This window comes from Pseudophryne corroboree, chromosome 7 (assembly GCF_028390025.1).
Source record: "Pseudophryne corroboree isolate aPseCor3 chromosome 7, aPseCor3.hap2, whole genome shotgun sequence".
Taxonomy (NCBI): Eukaryota; Metazoa; Chordata; class Amphibia; order Anura; family Myobatrachidae; genus Pseudophryne; species Pseudophryne corroboree.
The window spans coordinates 34,642,299-34,655,189 of record NC_086450.1 but is presented as its reverse complement, the minus strand read 5'-3'; the positions used below and the strand labels follow the sequence as shown (position 1 = coordinate 34,655,189).

General features: G+C 45.5%; 1 protein-coding gene across 1 annotated transcript in view; it reads right to left on the bottom strand.

Moving 5' to 3' along the window:
* LOC134944353 (aldehyde oxidase 2-like) overlaps positions 1-12,891 on the bottom strand; it is a 183,723-nt gene that overhangs the window by 65,164 nt on the left and 105,668 nt on the right. Inside the window, exons 14-15 of the mRNA XM_063932933.1 lie at positions 9,049-9,173; positions 3,767-3,891 (exon numbers count right to left, since the gene is read on the bottom strand). Of these exons, the coding sequence (XP_063789003.1) occupies positions 3,767-3,891; positions 9,049-9,173 (250 nt within the window). The remainder of the gene's footprint in view (positions 1-3,766; positions 3,892-9,048; positions 9,174-12,891) is intronic.

Sequence of the window (12,891 nt, the reverse complement as noted above, 5' to 3'; positions counted from 1 at the left end):
GGTTTCCTCCGGGTACTCCGGTTTCCTCCCACAATCCAAAAATATTCTGATAGGTTAATTGGCTCCCAACAAAATTAACCCTAGCATGAATGTGTGTGCGTGTACATGTGATAGGGAATATGGATTGTAAGCTCCACTGGGGCATGGACTGATGTGAATGACCGAATATTCTCTGTAAAGCGCTGCGGAATTTGTGTGCGCAATATAAATAACTGGTAATAAATAATAATAATAAATACTTCTGCTGTCCCTGAGTGGGGTAGCGTTCTGTTACCATAGGCATTGCAGAATGCCACTGATCGTTATGGGATGAGAGAGTACTCCGAAAAGTGAAGAGAATAAGAATTGAATAGAGAGAACGTATCCCCAGAAATTGTGTGCAGTATCCCCAAATGGAATATGAGAGCTAGAAATAGCTAGTACCCCTCTATTCTATATTACTGAGCCATTGTCTGTTTTCTGCCACTCTCACATTCTGTCATTCAATGTTGAGGCAGATGATCGAACAGCAGAAGTGTTAAGAAACATGGACTTGGCTCTTGCTCCTCATAAATACACGCTATTCAGCAATCTCTTCTATTCAGTGCATTCACCATTATATTGAATCATGGGGGTCATTCCGAGTTGTTCGCTCGCAAGCGGATTTTAGCAGATTTGCTCATGCTAAGCCGCCGCCTACTGGGAGTGAATCTTAGCATCTTAAAATTGCGAACGATGTATTCGCAATATTGCGATTACACACCTCGTAGCAGTTTCTGAGTAGCTCCAGACTTACTCGGCATCTGCGATCATTTCACTGCTTGTCGTTCCTGGTTTGACGTCACAAACACACCTGGCGTTCGCCCAGACACTCCCCCGTTTCTCCAGCCACTCCTGCGTTTTTTCCGGAAACGGTAGCGTTTTTTCCCACACGCCCATAAAACGGCCTGTTTCCGCCCAGTAACACCCATTTCCTGTCAATCACATTACGATCGCCAGAACGATGAAAAAGCCGTGAGTAAAATTCCTAACTGCATAGCAAATTTACTTGGCGCAGTCGCAGTGCGGACATTGCGCATGCGCATTAAGCGGAAAATCGCTGCGATGCGAAGATTTTTACCGAGCGAACAACTCGGAATGACCCCCCATATTCAGGCGCTTATTAGCATAAACCTATCATTCTAATATACAAATTGTATGTGTGTCTGTATATATGGATTGATTGCATGTGTGGGAGATTCACTTACCTACGGTCAGACCGCACTGCATACTTGCCTACCTGACCCTCTCCATGAGGGAGAAAATGCTCTGTTCCTGGACTTTCCTGGTAATGTATGATTGCCATCACCTGTGGTGAGCTAGTTAATTGATAAGAAAGGTGTTTCACCACAGGTGATGGCAATCATACATTACCAGGAAAGTCCAGGAACAGAGCATTTTCTCCCTCATGGAGAGGGTCAGGTAGGCAAGTATGCCGCACTGGGTATGCCCAATCTCGTCTGATCTTGGAAGCTATGCACTGGAGGGCCTGGTCAGTACCCGGATGGGAGACCACCAGGAAATACTAGGTACCGTAGGTATTTTATTCTCTCACACCAATCGAATTTTGTCAATCTTGGTTGATGCACAGATCTAGACATTCAATCCAAACTTTCACAGACCAATGGTACACATTAATGTACAACAGCACAACTCAAGTTGGAAAGTCTCCCCCTTTTCAGTGATCTCAGATTGCTGGTGTGTGTCAGAACTCACCTACCTGCAATTAGACCACACCGGTTATGTCCAGCCTCGTGTGATCTTGGGGGCTGTGCATTGCAGGGCCTGGCATGTAGGTGATTTATTCTTATACACCAAATCGTGACCCTCAGACACAATATAGCTGAGCCTAACAGAGCTCTTATTCCCACAAATATATTCCCTTTTTTCTTTTTGATAATTTAGGGAATACATATATTTTCGCCCATCTACCTAATTTTTCTCGCCTAAAAATTGCAGCATTTGGGCATCTATTAAACACACATTAATGCTGCTTCCTGCCCCCCCCCCCCCTCCTTTTTTTAGTATATCCTGATAAAAGTAAAATTTTAACATATTCATATTTTCATTTTCACAAGTGTGCCCTGGAAAAGACATATAGTCGCTTCTGTCTTTTGTTTCTCCAAAAGACCACACCCTTTTCGTAGTTAAAATACCAGCTGTCGGCATCTCTGCATTCAGTATACCGACACTGGAATGCCGCCAGCCGACAACGCCGCCAGCCAGACAGCTTTGTGCATTTTACAATAATGAAGGGGAAATAAATGTGATACATAAAGTCACTTTAGGATAATGTTCAGTTTCTGTAGGCAGGTAGCGGCCTAACCATGCGCTTACCGATATTTATTAAGTATTGCCTCGTAGTCTGTGGTTAGCCGGAAATATTACATACATTTATATCAGATATCTAATGGTATAAACCCTGTGTATGGAATCCACGTAACACAATTACATTTATCATACATGTTATTACTCTGTAAATATGAGAGTTACTTATAGATTATACATTGCCTTCTCGTTCAGTGGTTCTCTCACCATTTCTAAAAATGATAATAATACAGTAATAATAATTGATAATGCTGGGGAAGGGGGGGGGGGGGGGGTATTTGGTGAGTAATTTCCATCCATGAGCAAAACTCTCCCAATTATGGCCGATCAGTCTCGTCTCTCGGCCGGTAGAGAGGGAGGCTCTTCCACGACATTGGGCCGGCTTGGTGGGAATTTGGTCTTCATTTCACATGCATAAATGTTAGGAGTTATGATATATCAGTGATGATGTGTTGCTGTCCTTTACTAACTTGTAAGACAAGGAAAAAGTCTCCACCTGTCCTCTCCGGAAGGTTTGATAAATCTTCCCCTTATGCCCTGTACAACGGTGCAAGACCATATCATGGCGCTGTGTAATCTCCTATTGCTCGGCCTCTATTTATAAATGGGATTTATAGAGATTGTTGGTATAACTCTCATCATGGCATTATGTAACAAGGGAATAAGATGTCAGAGCCTAGCATTTATGTCACGTGACAGATTTGCGGAGAGCCTTGTAGCTCATGTCCTATTTTGCGCAGAACAGAAATGTTGCTTTCGCACTTGGCGCACAAATGTGAGCAGGTGATACATAACGCCCGGCATAGCCCACCTGCACTGAATCCGCTATTTCCCCAGAGAGATTCCTATGCAACTGCGGAAAACTGGTAAATGACAGGACACAATGGCTTTTTGCTCTCTGTTGTATGATGTATCAGCCATGAGTAACCTCTAATGCAGTGTTTCCCAACTCCAGTTCTCAGGGACTCCTAACAGTGCATGTTTTCCAGATCTACTCAGTATCACAAGTGACAGAGTAATTAGGTCCACTTGTGGATCTTTTAAAATGTATTACAGTAATGGATACACTTGTGAGTCAACTGGAAAATCTGGAAAACATGCACTGTTAGAGGTCCCTGAGGACAGGCGTTTGAAACACTGCTCTAACTGTATTGTGCTGAGTCCATAGTGGAGTTTTTACCTCATGCAGGCCCAGATCTATCAAGCTTTGGAGAGTGATAAATTGCACAGTGATAAAGTACCAACCAATCAGCTCCTAACTGTCATTTTTCAAACACAGCCTGTAACATGTCAGTTAGGAGCTGATTGGTTGGTACTTTACCACAGTGCTATATATCACTCTCCAAGGCTTGATAAATCGAGGCCGCAGTTACATACATGCAGCACACGTATATACTGTCAGGCTGGTTTCCTTACTTACTTGTGAGCAGCTACAGCAGTGATGGCGGCCTGCGATGCAGTGTGCGAGTGCGCTAAGCCTTGCCGTCTCTCCACACAACACAGGATGTAATCCGAGGGAACGCTAATGGCAGATGCTACAGCCTCCTGCCAATAGAAACCAGCAACACAACAGTTGTAACTAAATGACAGCGATTAGTGACATTAAACTATAAATGTCATTTATGACCATGAAAAAGCTCCAAACCACTGTACAAATGCTCTAAAGTGACACCAATCGGTTACATTCGCGCAATTGCAACCAGTTTCCTGAGGAAGTGAATGGACTGTGGAAGTGTGAGGCAAGGTAGCATGTGGCAGCACCTGTAGAGGTGTGATAGTCGGTGGGAGATGTTGGGCGGAATGGGGCGTTCCATGCCGAGTACAGATTACTATTATGATTGGTCCAACATGTGAAACAGGATTTTATTTTGCAAGACAAGATTACTTAAATGAGAAAAAAACAGGGATGGGGAGGAGCAAATAGGGGGCTTTTATATCACCACAAAACGATGAACATTTCCCACAGGGTCTCTTCCTATGGGGGAAATGTATAACACCTTGGAAAGAGATAAACTACCAGCCAATCAGCTCCTGTCATTTTTCAAACTAACACAGTACACTATGGGGGTAATTCAATTGTTCCCGCCGCCTGATCTCCCATCAAAAGTGACGGGAGATCGCAGGGGCGATATTCAATTGATGCCTGCTATCAGGCTGATCACGCCCATTAGTGTCGGGTTTACCTGCGTTAAGTGACTTTACTAATCGACGTGCTTGCGAAAGGTGCAGTTTGGGCGCCCAAACAGTTAACTTTTTGTACATTTCAGCTCACCAGCCTCGGGGAAGTGCAAGCTGAAATGTCAGTGCTGGGTCCCCCACGTGCTGCGCTGTGACCCCCGGAGCAGTACGTGATGCTGCAAAATGGCAGCTCACTTTACAGCACCAGGGGTCACCCGGCACCTGGCAGCCCAGCAGGAGCACCGATCACCGGCTCCTGGACTATTAAGTATGATTTTTTGTTTGTTTTTTACCAGTGATCACAGCTGATCACACTGCCGGGTCCCTGCACAACTTTCTCTGCCAGGCGACAGAGAGAAAAAATTCGCCCCAGATCGCATTTCCCATTATAAGTATGGGGAATGCGATGTGGGTTACTAAAAAAAAAAAAAGTGTATTAAAGGGTTTGGAGCAGTTTTTTTATGAAAACTGCTCCAAATGCCCTTTAATACATTTAAGTGATACTAAAATAATGTGAAAAGGGTGTTAAAATATTTAGTAAAAATATTGTTAATAAATAGGCCTCTAAATCTTGTTAATTGTTCTATGTCTGGTTTTCATATTGAAAGTCGAAAAGTTTTCAATAACAAGAGAAACAGAGCACCTGTATGAGAGCGAAGTGGAACAAGAGGAGGTATATTTGCTTAAGTTCGATTTTGATTTTCTAAGGATTCGGCATTCGATTTCCATTTGATTTCCATTCTATTTTGATTGAAGAGATTTACTAAAGGTAAAATCGAATGTCAAATCGATTCTAAAACCGAATTCAACTGAAATACGACTCAAAATCGAATTTCTGAAAACCATCGATGTAGTCCCATAGTCGAATATAAGATCCCTCATGTACTAAAATTCGATTTGAAATCGAACTCTAAATTGAATTTGAAATCCCCAAATGAGCTGAATCATGGCCCTCATTCTGAGTTGATCGCAGCAGGATTTTTGATAGCAATTGGGCAAAACCATGTGCACTGCAGGGGAAGCAGATATAACATGTGCAGAGAGAGTTAGATTTGGGTGGGTTATTTTGTTTCTGTGCAGGGTAAATACTGGCTGCTTTATTTTTACACTGCAAATTAGATTGCAGATTGAACACACCCCACCCAAATCTAACTCTCTCTGCACATGTTATATCTACCCCTCCTGCAGTGCTCATGGTTTTGCCCAATTGCTAACTTTCTTGCTGCTGCGATCAACTCAGAATGAGGGCCCATGTTAGACATTCAATTTGTGCTTCTAAACACCATTCTATTGGTAGGAAATTGATTATGATGACTTCTAAAGTATCCAACAGCATGTGGAGCAAATCATCACCTGATTGAGAGAACTCAGGAGTATGAATCAGAGAAACATCAGCAGCTTCATGAGTTGTATACGGCACATTTTTATACAACTGGACATTATACCCAGTCCATGCATGTGCAATAGATAGCAGCATAGCACAATATCTGACACTTTTGTTGGTTGATATAATGAAACTTAAATTCATGAATGAGTGTTGTAACGGACTATCCTGGATCATGCCATGATGCCTACATCCTCAGCAAAATTTGCAAAATTTGAGGTGAGTCAAATGTCAGAGGGATGGTTGTTGGGTAAATTGGGTTGTTGGGTAAGTTACTTATATGTGTAATAGTACTTGTTACTATATTGTTCTGATTCTTTCTCTCCCCCCTACACCCCCAACACAACAGGTGATTAAAGCTATGGCTGTTGCTTCTGGTTTCTGACTCTACTGACAAATCATCAAACTCCTGCTGAGAATAAGTATAAAGAGGCACATATAGCCACCCAATCCATGACAGAATGCATCTTTGGTCTATTAAAAAGAGATAATTTGGGAAGCATACAGTATTATTATATATTTTGGCCAAAAGTGTCCGATATTGTGCTCTGCTGCCACCTATTGCATAATTGTGCCTTAATTAAACCACTTCCCCCGGATTATACAAAACACACAGGAAGCATGCAGAGGTTTTGTTACCAACAACTATGTGAGCACAGAAAGTGGAAGGCAGGCAGGAAGGCACATTACGGCTAAGTTTATTGCCAACTATTTCAGCTGTACTGCATTTTTAAAAAACACACAACATTTTTATCATCTGTTAGGTTTTCATCTACAAAACTGTAAAGAGACAACTTTCCCTATACTTAGTGTGCATGTGATACATTTGGACCAATAGGGAGCAATGAGGAAGTTCTGTTCTATTTTGCTGGGGATTTTGCTGGGGATTTGAGGTTCAATTTTGGAATGGATTTCAAGATTTCAACACAAAATCCCTTCGGAACATGAATCAAAATCGAATTCGATTTGAAAATCAAATGCAAAATCAATGTTTTAGTAAAAAAGGGATTTTTTTAAGGGATTTAGAAAATCAAATAGAATTGAATTCAGTCAATTTTTTAGATTCATCAAAATTAACTCAAAATCTGACTTTAGTAAATATACCCGCATGTGATTGGTTTGTCCTATGATGGTTAGGGGTGTGTAGTTTATGTGGTATGTTGTGTCTTTGTGGACTGATACAAAACCTCTTTGTTCCTATCATCCCACCTTCCCTCCCCAATTTTTGTGTTATGGTAGTGGTTTTTGTCATTAGCTATTTTTTAGGCGGGAAAGAACGGCAGATTGCAAATTTGGTTGAGTTGATTAATGTTACGGTTTTGAGTGCAATCAGCTTCATTGATCGCTTTACCACCCTGACTAGGCTGCCCCATCGCCTTACCAGTGGACAGTCATTTTAGATGGTGGAGTAGATACCTATTGTTGGTAGTTGTTGAGATTTTGGTTGTGTGCACCCTTGGCGATATTATATTGTTAGTTGTGTAACGCATTGTTGAAGAAGCTGATTATAGCTGTTCTGTCTTTGCCGGAATTCTTTAGTGAATTTAAACGTATTTGAATATTCTTAATACGTCTTAAATACGGTAGCTAACAAAATTTATTCTGCCAAATCCACGTCTCCGACTCTTTACTTATGTTACTGCATACCATCCAGCATTGAAGAGCATGAAACCGGTAAAAAACAGAAAATGGGCATGGCCACAGGTAAAGGGGCGTGTCTCCATGGTGCTGCTATATAACTCTGTGGGACTATGGATTTGCTAAACCTGGTACAAAGCCCCTTTTGGCCAGTACAGACTATGAAAAAAGGTACCATACCTGCCAAATGGGTACAATTGGAGGGTATGTATGTTGTTTACTTATCTTATATACTCCTATTTAGCATTTGAAACGCGCTGACAGTACAAGTAGGCTCATTTGTGCCTATAAAGAAGCATTGCACGTCTGCACTTTCTCAGATGTTTCCAGCTCTACAAACTGCACAAAATGTGTATTTGATTCAGGAGTTTTTAACACTTGCATTTTATGGCGCTATAGAGGGCTGATTCTGAGTCGCATTCAATGTGGCTGTAGTTGCGGGCAGCCGAAGAAGCCCGATTTACTACCTTACACTAATGGGAGTTTCCATTCAGCTAATACGGGGGGCTCATGCATGTGCAAGCTTACTGATTTCACGCCGAACACAGCAGCGTTCTCATCATTCGTATCTGCACTTGTACTAGCACAATGCTACTTGCAAGAGGCTTCCCTTTCCCGTACAGAGCTTTACATACACTCACAGCTGCTTACTCACAGCATGCTGGCATAACATGTTTACGGTTTTCCTCCAAATAAAGGCAGTCACCAGATGAATGAGCTCAGCATAGGCATGTACTGCGTACAATGGCCCTCATTCCGAGTTGATCGCTCGCAGCCGATTTTCGCAGCGGAGCGTTCAGGAGAAAAAAAATTACATTTCTGCGCATGCGCATGGTACGCAGCGCGCATGCGCTAAGTACTTTCACACAAAAATTTGTAGTTTTACACAAGCTCGAGCGACGCTTTTTAGTCGCTCGAGTGTTCGTTGTTTGATTGACAGGAAGTGGGTGTTTCTGGGCGGCAACTCAGCGTTTTCAGGGAGTGTGCTAAAAAACGCAGGCGTGCCAGGTAAAAACGCAGGAGTGGCTGGAGAAACGGGGGAGTGGCTGGCCGAACGCAGGGCGTGTTTGTGGCGTCAAACCAGGAACTAAACAGACTGCAGTCTTAGAAAGATAGGAGTAAGTATCGAGACACTCTGAAACTGCATGAAATTTTTTAGTAGCAGAACTGCTAACCTTTCGTTCGCACTTCTGCTAAGCTAAGATACACTCCCTGAGGGCGGCGGCCTAGCGTTTGCAATGCTGCTAAAAACAGCTAGCGAGCGATCAACTCGGAATGAGGGCCAATGTATTATGCAGTACAACAGTATAATCATTCTGAACTCATCCCAGTATGTGTGTCTTATAAGACACTTAGGGGGGTATTCAGTTGTTTGAAAAGTCAGAGGGGTGTCTGTTTTTTCTGATCTAGTAGGCAGGAAAAAAACAGATACCCAACCGACTTTTCAAACAATTGAATTCCCCCCTTAGTATACAGACAGATTAGATTGCACATACATTTACCTGTACTGATGCTGGATCCTGTGTGGATACAAACACCTCCATTGCATATTCCTCTGCTCCAGGTAATGCACGTACAGTCTGTGCTTCCAGGTGAAGATCATTATGTCCTCCTATATAGTCCTCACCTGTTCTTTGAAAAGTAAGACAAAGGCAGCACTCCAGACACCTATTTATCCTGTGTTATACAGTATTGCTGTTAAATTACCATCAATCCCAGCGCTCAGCCACTATCATCATCCTCTATCAGAAACATCAGCCCCAACCCACTACCAGCAACCACAGTGCTCAGCCCACTATCATCATCCCACTATCATCATCCTCAGCCCCAACCCACTACCAGCAACCACAGCGCTCAGCCCACTATCATCATTCTCCATCAGAAACATCAGCCCCAACCCACTACCAGCAACCACAGTGCTCAGCCCACTATCATCATCCCACTATCATCATCCTCAGCCCCAACCCACTACCAGCAACCACAGCGCTCAGCCCACTATCATCATTCTCCATCAGAAACATCAGCCCCAACCCACTACCAGCAACCACAGCGCTCAGCCCACTATCATCATCCTCCATCAGAAACATCAGCCCCAACCCACTACCAGCAACCACAGTGCTCAGCCCACTATCATCATCCTCTATCAGAAACATCAGCCCCAACCCACTACCAGCAACCACAGTGCTCATCCCACTATCATCATCCTCAGCCCCAACCCACTACCAGCAACCACAGCGCTCAGCCCACTATCATCATCCTCTATCAGAAACATCAGCCCCAACCCACTACCAGCAACCACAGCGCTCAGCCCACTATCATCATCCTCAGCCCCAACCCACTACCAGCAACCACAGCGCTCAGACCACTATCATCATTCTCTATCAGAAACATCAGCCCCAACCCACTACCAGCAACCACAGCGCTCAGCCCACTATCATCATCCTCTATCAGAAACATCAGCCCCAACCCACTACCAGCAACCACAGCGCTCAGCCCACTATCATCATCCTCTATCAGAAACATCAGCCCCAACCCACTACCAGCAACCACAGCGCTCAGCCCACTATCATCATCCTCAGCCCCAACCCACTACCAGCAACCACAGCGCTCAGCCCACTATCATCATCCTCAGCCCCAACCCACTACCAGCAACCACAGCGCTCAGACCACTATCATCATCCTCCATCAGAAACATCAGCCCCAACCCACTACCAGCAACCACAGTGCTCAGCCCACTATCATCATCCTCTATCAGAAACATCAGCCCCAGCCCACTACCAGCAACCACAGCGCTCAGCCCACTATCATCATTCTCTATCAGAAACATCAGCCCCAACCCACTACCAGCAACCACAGTGCTCAGCCCACTATCATCATCCTCTATCAGAAACATCAGCCCCAACCCACTACCAGCAACCACAGTGCTCAGCCCACTATCATCATCCTCTATCAGAAACATCAGCCCCAACCCACTACCAGCAACCACAGCGCTCAGCCCACTATCATCATTCTCTATCAGAAACATCAGCCCCAACCCACTACCAGCAACCACAGCGCTCAGCCCACTATCATCATTCTCTATCAGAAACATCAGCCCCAAACTACTACCAGCAACCACAGCGCTCAGCCCACTATCATCATTCTCTATCAGAAACATCAGCCCCAACCCACTACCAGCAACCACAGCGCTCAGCCCACTATCATCATTCTCTATCAGAAACATCAGCCCCAACCCACTACCAGCAACCACAGCGCTCAGCCCACTATCATCATCCTCTATCAGAAACATCAGCCCCAACCCACTACCAGCAACCACAGTGCTCATCCCACTATCATCATCCTCTATCAGAAACATCAGCCCCAACCCACTACCAGCAACCACAGCGCTCAGCCCACTATCATCATCCTCAGCCCCAACCCACCACCAGCAACCACAGCGCTCAGACCACTATCATCATCCTCTATCAGAAACATCAGCCCCAACCCACTACCAGCAACCACAGCGCTCAGCCCACTATCATCATCCTCAGCCCCAACCCACTACCAGCAACCACAGCGCTCAGCCCACTATCATCATCCTCTATCAGAAACATCAGCCCCAACCCACTACCAGCAACCACAGCGCTCAGCCCACTATCATCATCCTCAGCCCCAACCCACTACCAGCAACCACAGCGCTCAGACCACTATCATCATTCTCTATCAGAAACATCAGCCCCAACCCACTACCAGCAACCACAGTGCTCAGCCCACTATCATCATCCTCTATCAGAAACATCAGCCCCAACCCACTACCAGCAACCACAGCGCTCAGCCACTATCATCATCCTCAGCCCCAACCCACTACCAGCAACCACAGCGCTCAGCCACTATCATCATCCTCAGCTCCAACCCACTACCAGCAACCACAGCGCTCAGACCACTATCATCATCCTCCATCAGAAACATCAGCCCCAACCCACTACCAGCAACCACAGTGCTCAGCCCACTATCATCATCCTCAGCCCCAACCCACTACCAGCAACCACAGCGCTCAGACCACTATCATCATCCTCCATCAGAAACATCAGCCCCAACCCACTACCAGCAACCACAGCGCTCAGCCCACTATCATCATCCTCTATCAGAAACATCAGCCCCAACCCACTACCAGTAACCACAGCGCTCAGCCCACTATCATCATCCTCAGCTCCAACCCACTACCAGCAACCACAGCGCTCAGACCACTATCATCATCCTCCATCAGAAACATCAGCCCCAACCCACTACCAGCAACCACAGCGCTCAGCCCACTATCATCATCCTCAGCCCCAACCCACTACCAGCAACCACAGCGCTCAGACCACTATCATCATCCTCCATCAGAAACATCAGCCCCAACCCACTACCAGCAACCACAGCGCTCAGCCCACTATCATCATCCTCTATCAGAAACATCAGCCCCAACCCACTACCAGCAACCACAGTGCTCAGCCACTATCATCATCCTCAGCCCCAGCCCACTACCAGCAACCACAGCGCTCAGCCCACTATCATCATTCTCTATCAGAAACATCAGCCCCAACCCACTACCAGCAACCACAGTGCTCATCCCACTATCATCATCCTCTATCAGAAACATCAGCCGCAACCCACTACCAGCAACCACAGCGCTCAGCCCACTATCATCATTCTCTATCAGAAACATCAGCCCCAACCCACTACCAGCAACCACAGTGCTCATCCCACTATCATCATCCTCTATCAGAAACATCAGCCGCAACCCACTACCAGCAACCACAGTGCTCAGCCCACTATCATCATCCTCTATCAGAAACATCAGCCCCAACCCACTACCAGCAACCACAGCGCTCAGCCCACTATCATCATCCTCAGCCCCAACCCACTACCAGCAACCACAGCGCTCAGACCACTATCATCATCCTCTATCAGAAACATCAGCCCCAACCCACTACCAGCAACCACAGCGCTCAGCCCACTATCATCATCCTCAGCCCCAACCCACTACCAGCAACCACAGCGCTCAGCCCACTATCATCATCCTCTATCAGAAACATCAGCCCCAACCCACTACCAGCAACCACAGCGCTCAGCCCACTATCATCATTCTCTATCAGAAACATCAGCCCCAACCCACTACCAGCAACCACAGTGCTCAGCCCACTATCATCATCCTCTATCAGAAACATCAGCCCCAACCCACTACCAGCAACCACAGTGCTCAGCCCACTATCATCATCCTCTATCAGAAACATCAGCCCCAACCCACTACCAGCAACCACAGCGCTCAGCCCACTACCATCATCCTCAGCCCCAACCCACTACCAGTAACCACAGCACTCAGC